The sequence below is a fragment of the Heloderma suspectum genome, chromosome 15 (genome assembly GCF_057233095.1).
Source record: "Heloderma suspectum isolate Gila_16-S chromosome 15, 16-S_ref, whole genome shotgun sequence".
Taxonomy (NCBI): domain Eukaryota; kingdom Metazoa; phylum Chordata; class Lepidosauria; order Squamata; family Helodermatidae; genus Heloderma; species Heloderma suspectum.
Genome location: NC_139472.1, coordinates 15,183,701 through 15,202,791, shown reverse-complemented (window position 1 = coordinate 15,202,791; position 19,091 = coordinate 15,183,701). Strand labels below are relative to the sequence as shown.

Here is a 19,091-nt window from a genome sequence, read left to right as displayed (position 1 = left end):
CCCCCCAGCACCTCTGCTAGACAAGTGAAATCACCCATCTAGAAGAAAGGCAAAACATGGTGGCCAGAACATGGAGGCAAAAATTTCCTCCATGCTCCAGCCGCCCCGCATTGGATACTCAGCAGCCTTTGAGTTAGGAGGCTGCTGCCTATCAGCATAGGACTGTGCCCCTAAGTATCCTCCAAATGTGAACTTTCACCTCCCCATCTGAACAACCAGCCCCTAATCCTCAGGAAGGTCCCCCACCCCCACCCCGAGCTTCCGGACATTCATCCGAGCCAACTGTTCAGTCGAGCCCTAATATTTCTTTAACCAAAGAAAGATCACGGCCATTGCTTTTATGTCAGTGGAGTGGAGGAGAGACAATAAAGAGTCATCAGCAATGAACCAGACAATGAAGAGTCTTCACCAATATCTAGCATCAGAGGGGAAGGGGTTCTCAAAGTTATCCTTAGTATTAGACTAGGGTTGTTTATGAGCATCAGAACATAAAAAGAGCCGTGCTGGACCAGACCAAAGGCCTCTCTAATTTAGTATACTGTTTTCACAATGGCTAACCAGCTGTTTCAATGAGAAGCCCCCAAGCAAGACATAAACGCAATAGCAGCCTTGCCCTCATGTTCCCCAGCAACTGGTATACAGAGGCATGGTGCCTCTGATACTGGAAGTAATATAGCCATTTTGATACCCTTACCCTCCATTAATTTCTCTAATCCCCCTTTAAAACCATCCCTGTTAGTGGTCATCACAATATTGTCTGGTAGAACGTTCCATAGTTTAACTATGTGCTGTGTTTATCTGTCCAGAACATCTGTGTATCTGTCCTGTAACTCCCACCATTTAGCTTCACTGGATGACCCCAGGTTGTAGTATTCTGAGAGAGAAACTTCTCCCTATCCACTTTCTCCAACCATGCATAATTTTAAATCTTTAAGTAGCCTATCACGTCGGGGTTTTTTTTTTTTTTTACAAGACTGCAAATGGCGGCAGTGGCAGCCGGTCGGAAGACCAGCCGCCACTGCCGCCACCACTGCCACTGCTCGGAAGATCTGCCCCAGGTAAGTCTTGTCCCGGGGGGGATCCGCGGGGGGGGCGGGGGGGCAGGCCATTTCACCACAGAGTTCGGGGGGCCAAATGCACTGGCATTCGACTCACTAAGATCCGTGGCGGAATTCTCTGCCATCGCTAATGCCTCTATTACCTCTTTTATACACCTTAATTTTTTATTGTTCTCATTGTCATTTGTGAAGTGTTGGAGGGCACGGAAAAGGTACCCGTCACTATCTTTCTAGAAAGAAACCAACCTTGTAAAAACTGTCCAGAAGTTCCAACATCAGGGTAGGAGAAGGATCACGAAAGAGTGGGCATTTGTAATGGCAACAGAAACACCCTTAGGGAAAAAGAAAGACCCTGTGCTTCTGCCGATGGTGACCCCCAAACCCTGAGAAACACTGGAGAATTTCTCCTCCCCATAGAGAAATTCCATGAAACAAGTCCTCCAATTTCTCAGCTGACAAACTGGATGTAGAGCAGGGATGGGCAGATAGTGTTTGTTGTTATCATCTTGAAGCACCTGGTTTTGGGAAACCCCAAGAGAAATAAGACCAGAGGACCACAGAACCAAGTAAATGGAGATGGTGATAAAATCCTAGGGAGCTAATACAGAGACCAATCAAGGAGGCAGGTCATGAATGCAAGAGTTTTATTTGCAGAGGACAGGAAAGACGCATGAATAGAAACAGCAGTGGAAGACAACATCTGCAAAACTCCCTGTGGCAGCCTGGAAAGATCCTCAACCCATCTCTATTTCCACCCAATCTAGGGAACAAGATCTGTCCTGCAGTTTTCTTCTCCCCAAATCCAAACATTCTTCCCCCTCCCTTTTGGTGAGGCCCTTCCAGCTAGGGATGGTGCGGGCTTCCGATTCTGTCTGGGAATGTGGCGGAACTGCCCCTCCCTGCCCTGAGCCCCTGAACCCCACTTGCTGAGCCCCTGACCCTGCTCGCCTCCTGCCCACATTTGGCAAGCAGCCCACACTCACCCCAGCAGCCTCGTCGAGCTCCACTGTTGCTATTTTTTCAAAAATAAAATGGCGATCACAAAAATGTGCATATTTGGATATGCATGAAAATGCGCAATTTCACACATATGCAAATATACACATTCTTGCAATCGCCATTTTATTTTTCAAAAAATGGTGACCATGGAGCTCAACAAGGCCACTGGGGTGAGTGCAGGCTGCTCGCCGAGCATGGGAAGGGCTCAAGCGTGGTCTGGGGACCGGTGAGCAGGGGCAGGGGCTGGGCGGGCACCTGGAGAACCCAGACGGGGGTGGGTTCACACATCCCTACTTCCAGCATGTGCTTGCTTTAAAAAATACTGGATTCCAGAGCAGGAGTACATCCTTCGTCGGAGGCAAGTGGAATCTTGTGTTTCGTCTTCCTCCCCTGTTGAATGTACATTTAAAAAAGGAAGTATTGCATCTTTCCCTATATATATATATATATTTAAAGGAGCTTCCATAGGAAGAACAAATTGCTACTATACAACTGGAGAGTAGAACTGAGGTGGTATTTGCCCTGCAGAGATGGCTAAGTCAGCCATGTTTATTGCATTCTAGAATGGCTCATGCACCATTTCCATGTCCCACTTCCTGGCCCCTGCGTGTTTCAATCCAGAGAAAACATAGGACGCTGCTTTCTTAATCCAGTACTGCCTATTCCAGTGGCAGCAGCTGTCCAAGGTCTAAGGTAGAGTGGACCTTTTCCAGCCCTGCAACATCCAATTACTTTCCTGGAGATGCAGAAGACTGAATCCAGGACCTTTTGTATCAGGGGTAGGCAACCTAGTGTTCTCCAGATGTTTTGGATTACAGCTCCCAGGATCCCTGACCATTGGCTATGCCAGCTGGGCCTTATGGGAGATGTAGTACATCTGGAGGGCACCAGGTTGCCTACCCCTGTTCTACCATGTTCTAAAGCATGTGCTCTACCACTGAACTTTGGCCCTGGGAACATGTAAGGGGAAGGCAGCAACCCAAAGTTTCTGCCAGGAGCCGAGAGCAGAGCCAGCAATGGAGCAACCCCATGACCTTCCCTTTCAGATAGAAGGCCGGGGTGGGGGGGACACTGTGCTTTGACACCATTTTTGCTTATTCAAGCAAGAAAAAGTAAAACGAGAATAATTTGTACTGTGGCAGAAATCCTATTTACAGGGAACGTAGCGAGGAGGCCAGCATTTCTCTCCTGCTCTGCATGTTTTGTGTCTTTGTTTATTCACACTCACCCTTGGAAGATGATGGAAACCCCAGCACCGGGGCGCCTGAAGATACTTGACAGGCATAGAGAACAACTGGAGAATGGCTGGATTACTCAGACCCAAGCTTTGTGCTTGGTTGGAGGCAGCCAGATGTGCCTGTCAAGGAGCCAAGAGGAGTCCCCCACCCTGATAACCACACTCCATCAAAGACCAGTGGTATCTTGGTGCTTCCTGGCAGCTCGAGAATTCTCTTGCTAGCATGAGAAGCCATGGCCCATTTGGCCCTGGGGAGGACAAGACCTTTGGAGCATGTCAGAGAGATCCAATATGTGAAGGTCTTGCGTTTAGCAGCAATGGAAGAATGGACAGGTTCTCCCCAGGCCTGGAGGAGGGAGTGGGCCACACACAGGCTTATTTCTCTGGGGCAGCATTAGGTGAGCTGGAATGTGGGAAACCTGAGTTTGTGGCCTGAAGTCCTGGGCCCACTGCCAAGCTTCAGGCTGACGGCTGTGAATTGCTGGTGAATTTAAAGTGTGGCTTTGCTTCCTGCAGGCAACGTTCTCCACTTCCGAGGGAATTTGCACCATTTTAAGGAACAGAGGAGGACTCTATGGGCATCTTCTCTGGTTCCAGTGAGATGTGCCTTGAACCCCCACCCACCCACCTCCTACCCCACAAGGAGGCAATGCCTGCCAGGGTTTATTGCAAGGGGAGGGCAGGATAAGGCCTTGTGAAGCTTTAAGTCTCCTGATGGCTCATCTCCGTCTCAGCTCATGAAGAAGAGTTAAGGCCTTCATGCCTGGCAGGTGTGGGTCCTGCTTGCCCTTAGTCCTCTGCCCCCGTCTGCAAGCAAAGTGCTGTGGAAGCGGTGGTGCCTATGGAGTCCACAATAATGATGAGTCGTGCAGTGCTGAGCCTTCCACTTCCCTGGGGGTGGGCTCACCTTCATCCCTGCTGAGAGTGGAAGACCCTTCTGAGTAGCAAGCCAGAACCCAAGGGCTGCCACCATGAACAGGCTTCCTGCGACCACATTTAGGCATTCCTCCTCAGTGTGGCTTACCCAGATGAAACCGACCAAAGGAGCAAAGTGGGCAAAGCAGCTTCGGGGGCTGAGGAGGGAGGCTCATCACAGGTGTCTTCTTGAGCCCATGGTGTTGAGTAGCTGAGACCGCATGATCTGGATGCTGGTCAGAATCTTCCTCTGGTGTCCGGAGAGGCTGATGCCCAAGCTCTGCACATCACTGTGGAAGCAAAGGTAGCATCAGGCAGAATGGGAAGAGAACCACCAACTACTGTCCTGCAGGATCAGCAGGGGATCGTCAGGGGGATGGTGGTGGCCCCCTGGCATCTTTGTGAAGAATGGCCTCTGGGACAATGCACACAGCCAAGTTGGTTTGCAGTGCACATGAGTGCCATGGATGTGTGCTGCATTCAACACACAGGGAACGTAGAGCATTTGGCGAAGGAACTGCATAGCCTGCAGCACGTATCCTGCTTAGGGATGGCAGAGAATTCCACCACTGATTCCAGTGGTGCCTCTGGTTCTGGAGGTAGCACACAGCCATCAGGACTAGTAGCCACTGATATCCTTCTCCTCCAGGCATTTGTCTAACCCCCTTTTAAAGCCATCCAAATTGGTGGCCATCGCTGTGTTGTGTGGTAGCAGATTCCATAGTTCCACTAGGCGCCATGTTCTTCACCAAGCGCTCTTCATTTTCTGTGTGTTGAATGCAGCACCAACGTGATGCAGCTGTTGTGTGTGAGCTCAGACGGCGTGCAGCCAAGGGACGGGCAAATCTGCCGGGTTTTGCTTTCTCTCCTGCATTCGGGTTTTTTAAATCGCAAGGCCTTTCTGTCCCAGATAGGAAGAACTTTGCAAATTTCGGTAAGTGCTTATCAGAAACAGTCTGAAACAATACTTTCACTTATCTGACCCAGCCAAATTCAATAGGTGCAGCTAATCCCAGCATGGAGAGCTCTGTGGTACACCTGTGTTCAGCTGTTCAAGATGAGGAGCCCCTCAGAAAAAAAGAGGTGGCAACCTTAATTCGGCACTCACATGGCTGAATACGCAGGAATTCAAACCCAGACCTTTAAGAGCAAAGCACTCAATGCCTGGGCCTGGAGGGACAAAACCGTCTGTTTCAGTTTCTTCCATATTACTTTATCATCATCAAAATCATCTCGAGTTCTTTTTCTCCTGCACGGGGAGAACTTTGCAAATTTTGGTAAATTCTTATCAAATCAGACTAGGGATGGACGAAAGTCACTTACCTTTTCTCGCAGCTTGTTCGCGGTGGGGGGGAGCGCTTCGCTGCTCCCCCCGTGAAGTTCAGGCCGGGGGGGGAGGCTTCCCACCTCGCCCGGCCGAAATTCAGGCCAGGGGGGAGGCTTGCCGCCTCGCCCGGCCGCGAACGCGAAAGTAAAAAAAAAACAAAAACGCCCCCTGATAGGCTACATGACGATTCACGTAGCCTATCACGGCTAGATCTGCAAAGTCAGCCGTGATAGGCTACGTGAATCGTCACGTAGCCTATCACGGGTGACTTAAAAAAAAAAAGCGCGTACGCGAATGGCGGCCCCCATAGGGAGCCGCCATTCGCGTTCCTTATTTAGTTGCTGTAGTCTACGTAAATGTTTACGTAGACTACGGCGAAAATAAGGGCAACGCAAATAGCGTTGCCCTTATTTTCGCCGTAGTCTACGTAAACATTTACGTAGACTACAGCGACCAAATAAGGAACGGGAATGGCGGCTCCCTATGGGGGCCGCCATTATCCGTACACACTTTTTTTTTTTTAAGTCACCCGTGATAGGCTACGTGACTATTGACGTAGCCTATCATGGCTGACTTTGCAAATCTAGCCGTGATAGGCTATGTGAATCGTCACGTAGTCTATCAGGGGACTTTTTTTTTTCTTTTATTGCAATGGCGGTGCAACCCCCCCGCCCCGCTCGAACACCCGACGAACCGCCAGCCGGACCCGCCGCCGGGAGGGACATTCAGGGAAGGTAAGTCCCGTCCCGGGGGGGGTGCGGGGGGCAGGGGGGGTGCAGAGGATTTCTCCCTGAAACTTGTTCGGGGGGCCGAACACGTTGGCGCTCGGCCCCCCAAAGTTTCGGGGAGAAATTCTCCGCCATCCCTAAATCAGACCTGAAACAAAATTCTCACCCATTCCTAGTGCAGACTGGGTTGGAAACAGGTTGTTCCTATTCCTCCACAACATGCCAAAACCCCACTAACTTGTTTGGGGGAAAGGTGCATGAAAATACGCATGCATATTCATGCCAAAAGGAAAAGCAAAAAACAAAAACACATGTCAGGATGAGCTTCAAGGTGGAACTTGGAGAACCTCAGCCATCTCAGGTTTTACTGATTTGCACATCCCTGAGAAGGGAGGGCAGTCAGGGGTGGCCCAAAACATTTTGCTGCTCAAGTCTAGGGACAACCTGGTGCCCCCACAGAAGCTGACCAGGCAGTTGAACCTTACTTCAACATTGGCATTCCAACAGAGTCCTCTGCCATACCTGACGGAAGCCACCTAGGTTAGAGAGTACAGAGCAGGCCATGTGATGCCTCCAGCACCTCACCAACAGTTCCCAGCAGCCATTGCCTGAGGCCACTGCCTCCTGCCTAATGGTAGAGCTGGGCCAGGTGACAATTGTTTCAAGGTGAGGGACCCATGGAGGTGAGGCCAGAAGGCTGCAGATTTCCTGCATGTGTCTTACAAAGTCTCCTGACACCTGCAATTCCTGCCTTTTCTCCAGCAAAACAGCAACTTATGTTCAAGCCCAAACAGGTGAGGAACGTAACCCAGTCTGGAACTGACCCCCCCACACACACACACACACCCTCCCACCTATGGCTGAGGAAATGCCCAGCATAGCACATGAAATGTTCTGATGTACCTTCTGGCCTCGTTCAACCGATGGTCCACGGTATAGGTTGTGACACCCGTTTGGGCTTCCCCAATGTTGGGTCAGGAGCCTTTGGGATACAAGAGGCCCGTCAATGTATTGCAGGGATGCTGACTGGAGGTCCGTAATGGGTAGTGGAGCCATGCTGGGCTAAGGAGGAGCATAGCTAGGGCTGGAGTTGGAGCAGGTAGGCTTGCACCATTGGGCCAGGGTGAAGCTAAGCCTGGCAAGCCTTGCCCAGGTGGGTGAGGTGACCATAGTAGCAACATTCACTCAGCACCAGACAGCCTAGATAGGGATGTACGAAAGTCACTTACCTGAACCCGAAAGTTGATTCGTGGTGGGGGGGAGGCACTCCATCCCTCCCCCCGAAATTCTGGCCGGGGGGGAGGTGCCCCATCCCTCCCCCCAAAATTCTGGCTGGGGGGGAGGTGCTCCGTCCCTCCCACCGCAAATCCTGTCCTGCCGGGATGCAAATGGCAGCGGCCGTAGCCACCGCCGTTTGCGTCCCTGCAGCCAGCCATGATAGGCTACGTAAATGTTTACGTAGCCTATCACAGCTGAGTGAAAACAAACAAACAAACCGCGCATACGCAAATGGCGGCGCCCATGGGCGCCGCCATTTGCGTTCCTTATTTTGGCACGTGTAGTCTACGTAAACATTTATGTAGACTACAGCAAAAATAAGGGGAACGCTATTTGTGTTCCCCTTATTTTCACTGTAGTCTACATAAATGTTTACGTAGACTACATGTGCCAAAATAAGGAACGCAAATGGTGGTGCCCATGGGCGCCGCCATTTGCGTACGTGCGGTTGTTGTTGTTGTTTTTCACTCAGACATGATAGGCTACGTAAAGATTTACGTAGCCTATCACGGTGTTTTTTAAAAATCTAGCCGTGATAGGCTACGTAAATCTTTACGTAGCCTATCACGTTTGGTTTTTTTTTTAACTTGGAAATGGCGGTGGCGGCAGCCGGTCAGAAGACCGGCCGCTGCAGCCGCCGCCGCCCCGCCGCCCCACCGCCGCCGGAGCCGCCGCTGCCAGGGACATTCACACAAGGTAAGTCCTGTCCTGGGGGAGGGGACAGGGGGGCAGACCGTTTCTCCACCAATTTCGGGGGGCCGAATGCGCTGGCATTCGGCCTCCCCGAGATCCGTGGAGAAATTCTCTGACATCCCTAGCCTAGCAGCAACTTCTGAACCAACTCAGGCAGAGGAGGGCAGTGCTTCGTTTGCTCAGGCTTTTGATCCAGATCTACCTATGTGGTGCCCCTGGAAGGATTTCGTTGGCTCGTTGGCTCTCCCTCGTCCCGGCTGCCTTGCAATCAGGGCTGGCCCCACCATGAGGCATAGCAGAGCAGTTGCCTCAGGTGGCAAATGCTGGGAAGTGGCAGCAAAGTATTGGAGGGTTCTGCACCACTTGGCCTCCCTGTGGCCCCTAAGTTAGCATGCTACCTTCAGGAGTAGTAGAGGATGACATCCCATTGTTGGTAGGGATGTATGGATTGTGTCAGATCCATCCCATCTGAATTTTGTGGATTGTCCGGAGCTGTTCCTTCCGCACTCCACCCATCGACAGGATTGGAATGTTCTCATTCCCGAATTTGTGCAAAATTGCATTTGTGCAAATTCTCATGTGCGAAAATGCAGAAATTCCCCCCAGATACACAATTTCCCTGAATGTACATGTTCATGCTTTAGCCTATGGGGAAATGAACTCTTTTTTTTTGCTGGGTGTGTGTGTGTGTGTTAAGTGTATTTTTCAATGATGAAATGCATGCAAAATTGGGAAAGTTACAAAAACCGTCCGCAAGTTGGCAGAATCCATCCCACAGGGGAAAGGCCAGTCCACTGCAGAGTCCACCAGTTGGATTCATCCAAATCCGAACTCGATTGGTTCTGTTGCAGGTTTTTCCGACATCCCTAATTGTCGGTGTTAAAGAAAGTCCCAACAGCCAGTCCAGTCGGCTTTTCCAATAGAATAGGGAAAGGAAAGGTTCCTCCTGTGCAAGCACTGGGTCATTACTGACCCCTAGAGGGACACCGCTTGCGCTGGTGTTTTCATGGCAGACTAGAGCTGGGTGGTTTGCCATTGTGCCTTCCCCAGCCGTGACTACCTTTCCCCCAGCAAGCTGGGTACTCCTTTTACCAACCTCGGAAGGATGGAGGGCTGAGTCGCCCTGAGCCAGCTACCCGAGACCCGGCTTCCACTGGGATCGAACTCAGGTCGTGGGGAGAGTTTCGGTTGCAGTACTGCCGCCTACCACTCTGCGCCACATGAGGCTGTAATGGAACAGGAGGGGGCTCCGTCTTGTCCTTCTCCTCAGACACCAAAATGTTTTGGGCTGGCCCTGCTTACAGTCTATGGCCAAAGGAACTTTCTCGACAACTGGAATAGCCTCACTAACTGCTTTATATCCATGGCCATGCCAGGAGCCCAAAGATCCTGGCTCCAATATGTGCACATCACTGAACTCCAGCAGGAGAGGGATTTTTTGGTGGTGGGGGATCCAACTGAAATAGCCATTAGGAACCACACAGAAGAGGGCTGCAGCACTCCAATTCCGGCAGATGACACTCCCCCTCTGTCTTTTCTGGCAGCTCAGTTAGCTAGTGTTTTAGACTGCAGGGTCTGATTGGCTAAAATTGGGAGGAGTCATGGGTGGGGCCTGAGGGTTTCATAGAGATCAGGGATACGCAACGTTTTTGGCCCAGGGTCTACATCTGAGGCTGCTAGGGGGGTTGTGAGCCACACGTGTGCACACTGGTGGGGGGAGACATGCACTGGGGTACAGGATTCTTAGAGTCACCGAGGGACCTTGCTGCTTTTGCGGTGCTACAGTGGGGCTGCAATGATTCCACCTGCTTCGGGGTAGCTGCAGTTTCCTCCCCACCCCAGCAACTCTGACCTTATCTCCATTTTTAGGGGGTGGCAGTTTTCACGGTGTCAGCTGTTTGCCAAAAGGTGCAGCGGGGGTGCCTACGGGCTGTGAACCGCTGATGTGGAACCCCCCCTGCATCCCCCATCATTAAAGCAGTGCCACAGTCTGCGTAACAGAGAAAGGCATCCCAAAGCCACAGTGCCGTGGCTGAGGACAAGCCACGAGGTGGGCACTGTCAGCAACCTCTCCCTTTCCTCTGTCTTTGCGTTCTGGCCTCTGCTAGCCCAGCCGTCCCATTCTGCACTTACTCAATATTCATCCGCATCACCATGCCAAGGGACGAGTAGCCAGCCAGAGCAAAGTTCTCTCGGTATCGGCCCAGCCGAATGGAGTCCAGCCAGTCTTCCACAGTAGCGCAGCTGGTGAAGTCGATGCAGCCTCGGTCCGAGAGAGTTTGGGTGAACCTGCGGTCCAAGAGATGGAGCACAGAGTTGAGAGGCAAATGCCAGATGGGGCAAAGATGGTGGGACCCCTTCCTGCAGGGAAGGAAAGTGGGCAGGAGCAACACAGCCCCAAAGACAGCATGTGCCAGTGGATGCTTTCCCTAGAGCGTATCGCTTCCTGTGAAGAGGGAGAACCGTTAGAAGGACCTGACTTCCCTGAGATGAAACCCCATTCACAGTAAAACCATTTATTGCTGTAATCTGAGTCAAAAGGTTTGTGTTTTGACAGCCCAAATACAGATGCACAGATAACGGTCCTCAATGTAAGAGTTAAACCAGGTGCAGTTGATGAGCAGCAATACAAAACCCGAAGCAGTCCTGTAACAAGCTGGCAGAAATGAAAACCCAGTCAGTTCAGAGAGTCCAAGAGAAAGTGGGGAAGCTTTGCAGGTCATCCAAGCGTTGTTTCTAGCAAACTCTCCTGCTAAAAGCTCTGGCTTAAATACAGGAGAGTGGCCGCTACAGATCAGTATCGGACATTCGATCCTGGCGGGGAAACCTGCCTGTTAGGTAGGATGTACGGATTCCCCACCGTCCGTTCTGGTGGGGAATCCGCAGGGGGAGGGGAGGCAATCCGTTCCTCCCCCCTCCCTGAGAATCTTCGCGGAGCGGCTCCGCTCCATGAGGATTCCACAGAGCCGAGGGCTGCTTACCTGAAACAACCGGAGCCGCTCCAGTTTTGTTTTGTTTTTTAACCCACCCAGCCATGATAGGCTACGTAAAGATTTACGTAGCCTATCACGTCGTTTTGTGTTTTTTTAAAAACCTAGTCATGATAGGCTACGTAAATCTTTACGTAGCCTATCACGTCTTTCTTTTTCTTTCTTTCTTTTTTACCGGAGTGGAAATGGCAGCGGCGGCAGCCGGTCGGAAGATCGGCTGGAGCCGCTGCCGGAGCCGCCGCTGCCCAGAAGATCCGCCCCAGGTGAGTCTCATCCCGGGGGGGATCCGCGGGGGGGCGGGGGGTGGCAGGCTGCTCCACCACAGAGTTCGGGGGGCCGAATGCACTGGCATTCGGCCTCACCGTGATCTGTGGCGGAATTCTCTGCCATCCCTAGCGATCGGCACGGAGGCGAAGGGCTCCCAGAGCAAGAAGCAGCCGTACCGTCCCATGCAGAATCCTCCAGGAGAGGAAGAAAGTGGGGCTGATCTGCTGTGGACTCCTGAGGCCAGATTCCAAAGAATCTGGCCTCATTTGAATCCACGGCAGATTTCTCTAACATCCCTACCCTTGGGCAACGCTGCCTCTCACAGGACGCCTCTGCTCCACCCTCTTGAGTTGATGCTGCCGTAAAAGAGGCAGCATCAACTGAACTGCCCTCTCCTGGAGAGACCTCCTTCTTTTGCCCTGTTCCTGTGGAAGGCTCCCCTGGTCAACAAGCAGGGGACTCCATCAAGGTCAGGTCTCTCGGCTGCAGAGATAGACAGGCTGTAGCAGCATCCTGCGTCTCTCCCCCTCCCGGCTGGCCCCGAGCCTCAGGTTCCTGGCTTCCCATGGCTGGCCCTGACTCTGCAGCCTCTCCTTCTGACTTAGGATCAGAGCCTATAGCTCCCCCCAAACTGAGACAAGGCATCACATGAGCCAGCTCACGGCAGGCGGAGAGCTTGCACTCTCACAACCACACTTGTGCGGTATCGGTGCTGCTTGCTCAACTGGGCCATGCGTGCCTGCTCCCAAGCGCAACAGACTGTGCAAAGCACCACGGTTTCCACTCCTTCCCTTGCTTATGAAGGCCTGCTTGATCTGCACTGCCAGACTTCCCATGAAAAGTGAAGCTTCTCTCCTACCATCTCATGCAAAATCTAGTCTCCGGCGGCTCCAACCTTAGAGACCAAGCAATGTCTGAATCCGGTTTTGATATATTCATGTTTGCAATGGATATATGGCTGGGTGTATTTTATCTTATGCATCTGTTCTAACTTCCAAAGGCTAAAACAACCCCCTCGAGGGTGCTGTCTCTTGCAAGCCCTCTCTTCCTTCAGTGCCAGCCAAATGGTAATAAACCAGGCAACCATAATTCAGGGAGCATCTTTTTCTTGCTCCAGGTGGTTCCACCCACTCTCCCCCCCCCCGAGATCACCACTGCCCTCATTGGCAGGGCAGTGATGGCCAGTGATGGCCTTTTTTGGTTCTCAATCACTGGCACACATCTAGCTTGTCCAAGGCCGGCCCAACATATTTTGTGGCCTGAAATGAAGAACAAGATGGCACCCGCTCCCATTCCATGTACAAAAGCTGACTAGACTAACAATTAAGCTTTCTTCAGCACTGGTGATGGAACAGTATCCCCTGCCACACCTGAAGGCAGCAGACTAGTTTAGGGAGTGCAGGGCAGGCCTTGTGGCACACAGCTCTCTCCTCCAACACCTTGCTGCCGCCTCTCAGCATCTGCCACCTGAGGAGACTGCCTCACTCTGCCTAATGGTAGGGCCAACCCTGAGCTTGTCTGAGAAGATCTCCTTCCTGGGGGATCAGATCCCCACTCAATTAGAGACCACCTACCGGTTGACAGTGGCCGTACACTTCAGACTCTGTGGGTTGCGTATGAGCTTGTCCAGGATGCCGACGATCTGGGAGAAGCGTGGCCTCTCATTGTGCTCCTTCTGCCAGCAATCCAGCATGAGCTGATGCAGGGCTGTGGGGCAGCCCATGGGGGCAGGCAGCCGATAACCCTCCTCCACAGACTGAATGACCTGCAAAGAGGGTTTGCCAATACAAGCATCACCTTGCTGGGTCAGATCAAGAAGTCCATCTCACTCTGCATGCGGCCTTCTGCATGTAGCCAGCCAGATGTGCCGGGGAAGCTTATAAGCAGGGAAAGGCAGCACACGAGCTGTTTTCCCCAGTGCGTTGAGAATATTGCAACCCCACCTGCAAACTACTGGAACGGGGCAGTGTTGCAGTCAGTTAGTTCATGGGAACTTGACCACAGCTAGCCCTAGGATCTCTATAGCCTGCAGTGTGGTTTCCTGTGATTTCTTTCTTTTGCTCCTCCCCTTCCTTCCCTCCTTCTTTCTCTGACTTCCACCATTGCTGGGAGCAGTTGTGTTCGCTCTCTCGCTCCTGCCTGTGTAATGGAGCACAAAATGGACTGAACACACCCTTTTAAAATGCTGCGCTGAAGCTGCAGGTACAATACCTGCATTGTATGTTCAGGAATATTTGTGAGTAGACTTATTATTTTTGTCACTGACAAAGGCTGTGGTCTCCTTCATTGTGCTGGGATAGCCTGTGTGCATGTGGGACTCGTAAACCCTCATTCTGTTTTGCCTTTTGTTTTTCTCTGCTAATCGCCTTTTGAACAGGAGGCATCATTTCTAAATAATCCCATCATAATGCGCCTCCATCTTCTGGTAGACAAACCTGCTTAGGTCTTGGACTTCAAGGGCTTCCTTTTCCCTGAGAACTAAGCTGCCTAGAGATTCAGGGACAAGGAAGCTACAAAAGACTGGTGCTCTGTCTGCTAATCCCTGCTGATGGACCTGCCCTATCACCTTTCAATTCACTGCTCAGTGCCTTGAAAACACAGCCTCCCAAGTCTGGATGTGGTGACAAGGGCCAGCCATGTTAGGCTGTTGCAGCAGAAGCAACCAAAAGGCCTGTGGCATCACGAAGAAGCACAAATTGGACACTGTGGGCTCAATGATTCATGGGAATTTCTTCCTTGGAAGAGGAAGCAATTATCTCTCTTTAGACGTTTATTTACAGTATTGATCTTGCTGTGTGTATTCATCACCAGTGACTAGTAGGCAGGAGTTGGATCCTGACAGCCCATAATGTTCACATAGCTCATAATGTTTTCTGTTATGGGAGGGCACACTTCCACAGCCCATAACATTCTCCAGGGAAAGACCTCTTCCAGAAATCCAAGAGACCCACCACCAATCAATGTAAACAATACTGAGCGAGATGAACAAATGGCCTGACTTGGTATAAAGCAGCTTCCTATGGTCTGGAGGCAAGCACCTGGTCAAGCAAGCCTTGGGGATGGTGAGCCCAGGGGCAGTTTGCTTTGGTTGCCCTGTTCAGGTGTTCAGCGAGTTGAAGCCCCCTTCAGCATGGGGGGCTTGGAGGCTTTGACTTGGAATCCTGCAGTGAGCAGGGGGCTGGACTCGATGGTCTTATAGGCCCCTTCCAACCCTACTAGTCTATGATTCTATGACACTGGTTGGATCTTGTATCCACTTGATTAGCTCTGGTATCCACTTGATTAGATCTAGTATTCACTTGACTAGGTCAAGTGGGTCTCATGTTCACTTGATCGGATCTAGCACTTACGTGTACTTTGCACAGGAGTGTGATGCACCGGATGCTATCTCTTGTATTGCTTGACGTTTGGGCCTCACTTCATAAAATAACTTTTCTCTTCCCCTCGACCCCACCCCTTCACCTTCTGTCTGTACTCAGGGATTAATTTCATCGACCCCATCACACCTATGACAAAGTAGGCTCTGGCACAGAAAAGCTGATGGCAAAGAACGTTGGTTAGTCTTTCAGGTGCTGTAGTACTCTTGGTTGTTTTTGTCAGGATGGACTGGTTCTGCCACTTTAGGCTGGTCCTGCATCTATGCTATAGATCCTATAGACTGGCATTCTGACCGAAGAAGCAATATCAAGGTTCAGCCCCCAGACTATAGGGACCTGTTCAGCAGGACCTCCCACATCTGCAGAATAAGTTTATTTTTATTCACTTCATTTATTTCATTTCTATACCACGCAACAGCTGAAGCTCTCTGGGTGGTTCACAAACATTAAAACCACAGAGTGCAGCATAAAACAATATAAAATATGAAAGCTTGAATATGAAATATGAAAGCTTGTAAGTGTATAACTCAGGCTTTGCCAACCTGGTGCCCTCCAGATGTTTTGGACTACAACTCCCAGCGTTCCTGACCATTGGCCATGCTGGCTAGAGTTGATGGGAGTCAAAGACCAAAACATCTGGAGGGCACCAGATTGGGAAAGGTTAGCATAGCCTCTCTCACCATCGTTTCCGAGGGCAGATGCCGGACTAGGTTACGGAAGTGATTTATAAGCATCCTGTCAAGTGGATAGGGAAGGGCTGTAGCTCAGTAGCAGAGCACACACTTTTCATGCGGGTAGGGCTGGAAAAGGCCTGTCTTGAACACTGGAGAACCACTGCCAATCAATGCAGACACACACAGGCAGCTTCCTATGTTAAGTGCAGAATTGGAGAGGTGGTCTCTGGTTCCAGAACCTGTTCCAGATGCCCTAGAACAAGAGTCTGTTACTCTGGTCTCATTAGGTGGGGCCATTCTTCTCTGCTCGGTGACTGGGAAAAGAATGTACTTGAATTTGTACAATCGCCTTCCCTCCCCATTGAACTTCCCCTACTGAATCCCAGTATGACTTTCAACTCTAAGCAAGCTGCGTTTTTGTTGGCTGAACACTGGCAAGAACAGCTGCCTTTCTTACATCCCGGTTGGTCATGTTCCAGTAAGGCCGCTCCCCGTAGGCTAACACTTCCCACATGACGATGCCGTAGCTCCACACATCGCTGGCTGAGGAGAACTTTCGGTACGTGATGGCTTCGGGTGCTGTCCACCGAACGGGGATCTTCCCGCCCTGTAATACAAAGTCCAGGGCAGTGACATGCAAGTCAATCCGGCCAAAGAGAAGAGCCCCACTCACCATCAATAACTACTGGACTCTGCAAAGCTGGTGCAGAGGAAAGTCAGTACCATGAGCCCCAGAGCTCTTGGTCGGCTGCCAGGTAGGGATGTACGAAAGTGACTTACCTTTCACAGATTATGTTGATGGTGGGGGGGGAGGTGTTCTGTCCCTCCCCCCAGAATCCTGGCCAGGGGGGGAGGCGCTCTGTTCCTCCCCCCAGAATCCTCGAACGGCCGGCTGTGCTCCACGGCAGCTCCGTGGAGCAGCCTGCCAGGCCTGGCCCGGCCAGGCCAGAGCCGTCCGCAGCCGGATTTCCGGCTGTGGAGGGCTCTGGGTAAAAAAAAAACCAAAAAAAAAACACCCGCGTACGCAAATGGCGGCGGCTATGGCCACCGCCATTTGCGTTCCTTCTTTTTACCATCTTAATCTACGTAAATATTTACGTAGACTATGACGGCAAAAATAGAGGGGAAAGCAAATAGCGTAGCGGGCACTATTTGCATCCCTTTTTCATTCACCGTTTTAGCCTACGTAAATCTTTACGTAGGCTAAAACGGCGAATCAAAAGGGGACGCAAATAGCGCCCGCTACGCTATTTGCGTTCCCCTTTATTTTCACCGTCATAGTCTACGTAAATATTTATGTAGATTAAGATGGTAAAAAGAAGGAACGCAAATGGCGGCGGCCATAGCCACCACCATTTGCGTACACGGTTGTTGTTTTTTTAAAACCCACCCAACCATGATAGGCTATGTAAAGATTTATGTAGCCTATCATGCCTTTTTTTTTCTTTTTTTTTAAACCTAGCCATGATAGGCTACGTAAATCTTTACGTAGCCTATCACTTTTTTTGTTTTTGTTTTTGTTTTAACTGGAAATGGTGGCGGCGGCAGCCGGTCGGAAGACCGGCCGCCGCAGCCACTGCCAAACCGCCGCCAAAGCCTCCACCACCAGGAAGATCCGCCCAAGGTAAGTCCCAGGGGGGCAGACCGTTCCGCCACTGATTTCGGGGGGCCGAATGCACTGGCATTCAGCCTCCCTGAGATTTGTGGCGAAATTCTCTGACATCCCTACTGCCAGGTGGCCTTAGAACAGGAGTAAATGGGAAGACTTTAACCTAGATGGCCTTGCTCTTCTGCATGGTCTTAGGGCCATCAGGAAGAGATAGGATGGCATGCGTACAGCTTAGCAACAGGCAAACACCCCTTAGCTCACATTGGGCTCAGCTCAGTACTAATGAACTTTCTCAAACAACTCTCAAGCGGGAGGCAGGGTGGGGGGAGGCTCGCTGTTCCCCAAATGTTCTCTCCAGGCCATTATGTTGCCTGCACCTTCTTGCAGGGCCTTCTTGCTTTCAGCTGTCCCTCAACATGCCAACTATTCTGTAGATGCACATGCAGGTTCCTGCTTTGCATAAGAAGTCAGAGAAAAACTTCTCAGGGAAACAGAATTCGATTTGGAATTCAACCATGCATTATGAGCTGGGCAAATTCATATTCCAGACCAGATATCTGCAAAGTTCAGCCATGTCTCTACCATAGGCCCTGAAGTTGGAGGTGGAAGAAGCATCGGGACTGAGAAGACTGGGGCTGGTTGAGCAGCTGCTAGGAAGGCTATGGAGACCAGCTTATGACATCCTAAGGACTATAGCTCTGTGGCAGAGCACATGCCTTGCCTGCAGAAAGTCCCAGGGCCATCCCAGACTTTCCAGAGCCTGGAAAGTTATTTCCAGTAACTGCCAGTCAACATAGACAATATTAGGTAAGATGAGGGATTCACAACCCATGGCCTGCAGCCTTTGGCTGCTTCCAGTGCAGCCCACAGAGCTGTGGGGACTTTCCTCTGCAGCCCAGCTGTTAGCAGCTCCAGGAGAGTGATCTCCCTTGGGAAAAGCTTTCATCTCTTCCAACACCCTGTGATCCCTAGATCTGAGCAGGCAGTGAGAGGAGTTTAAACTTCCCCATCCCTGCACACTGAGATGTGTGTTTCGGGAGGGGGGGTATGTGTACTCATACGTGCATGTGAGGGGGAAGAAAGTGTGCATGTCTGTGTGTACTGTGTGTGTGTGTACACATGTGGCCCCCACCCCACCATCCAACCTCAGATGCCCCACCCAGGGTGTGAAAGGTTGTGCACTCCTGTGGTAGATGAAGCAATAGTCTGACCTTGTTTTAGATAGATTTGTATGTTCTGAAACTGCTGGGTAGGCCATATGCAGGTGAGTCTAAAAGGGAAGCAAGGAAGGGCCCAAGCAAACTTGAACTGAGGGTGACCCTTGGGGGGGGGGAGACACACACACACACACACACACACACACACCCCTTATGATGTGCAATGACAGGTTCCAGTTCAGCAAGGCTACAAAAATGCCTGAAGGAAGACTTCAAGGTCCAAGGAGTTCTCCAGATGCCTTAAACGGCTACAGAATTCTCAGGGGATTATCAGCCTTCTTCCAGTTGTGCAGCCAAGAAGACTCCATGCAAAAGAAGCTAAGCATTACCACAATCTTGCTTCCCTGGCCCAGGGGGCACCAACCGGCCACGTCAAGAAGTGGAAAGTACCGTGGTAGTATAAGCAGCATCTGGGTTGTTCTCCAAGATCCGTGACAAGCCGAAGTCGGATACTTTGCAGACCAAGTTGCCGTTGACCAGGATGTTGCGTGCCGCCAAGTCGCGGTGTACGTAGCCCAGGTCTGCAAGGTAGCTCATGCCAGCACTGATGCCCCTCAGCATGACAACCAGCTGGAGGACGGTAAATTGCCCGTCGTGTTTCTGGAGAAAGAAAGACCAGCCTGGGTTGGTTTGTAGTCAGTGGGACCTCACCAGACAGGACACCTGATGCACAAACTAGGACCAAACTGAAATTGTGTGTGTGTGTGTGTGTGTGTGTCGGG

The 19,091-nt window shown here is 51.2% G+C and overlaps 1 protein-coding gene across 1 annotated transcript in view; it reads right to left on the bottom strand.

Moving 5' to 3' along the window:
- Window positions 1-4,384: 4,384 nt before the first annotated feature.
- EPHA8 (EPH receptor A8) overlaps window positions 4,385-19,091 on the bottom strand; it is a 71,848-nt gene continuing 57,141 nt past the window's right edge. The window contains exons 12-16 of the mRNA XM_084821720.1: window positions 18,760-18,969; window positions 16,001-16,150; window positions 13,067-13,257; window positions 10,369-10,524; window positions 4,385-4,499 (exon numbers count right to left, since the gene is read on the bottom strand). Coding sequence (XP_084677846.1) covers window positions 4,385-4,499; window positions 10,369-10,524; window positions 13,067-13,257; window positions 16,001-16,150; window positions 18,760-18,969 — 822 coding nt within the window. The remainder of the gene's footprint in view (window positions 4,500-10,368; window positions 10,525-13,066; window positions 13,258-16,000; window positions 16,151-18,759; window positions 18,970-19,091) is intronic.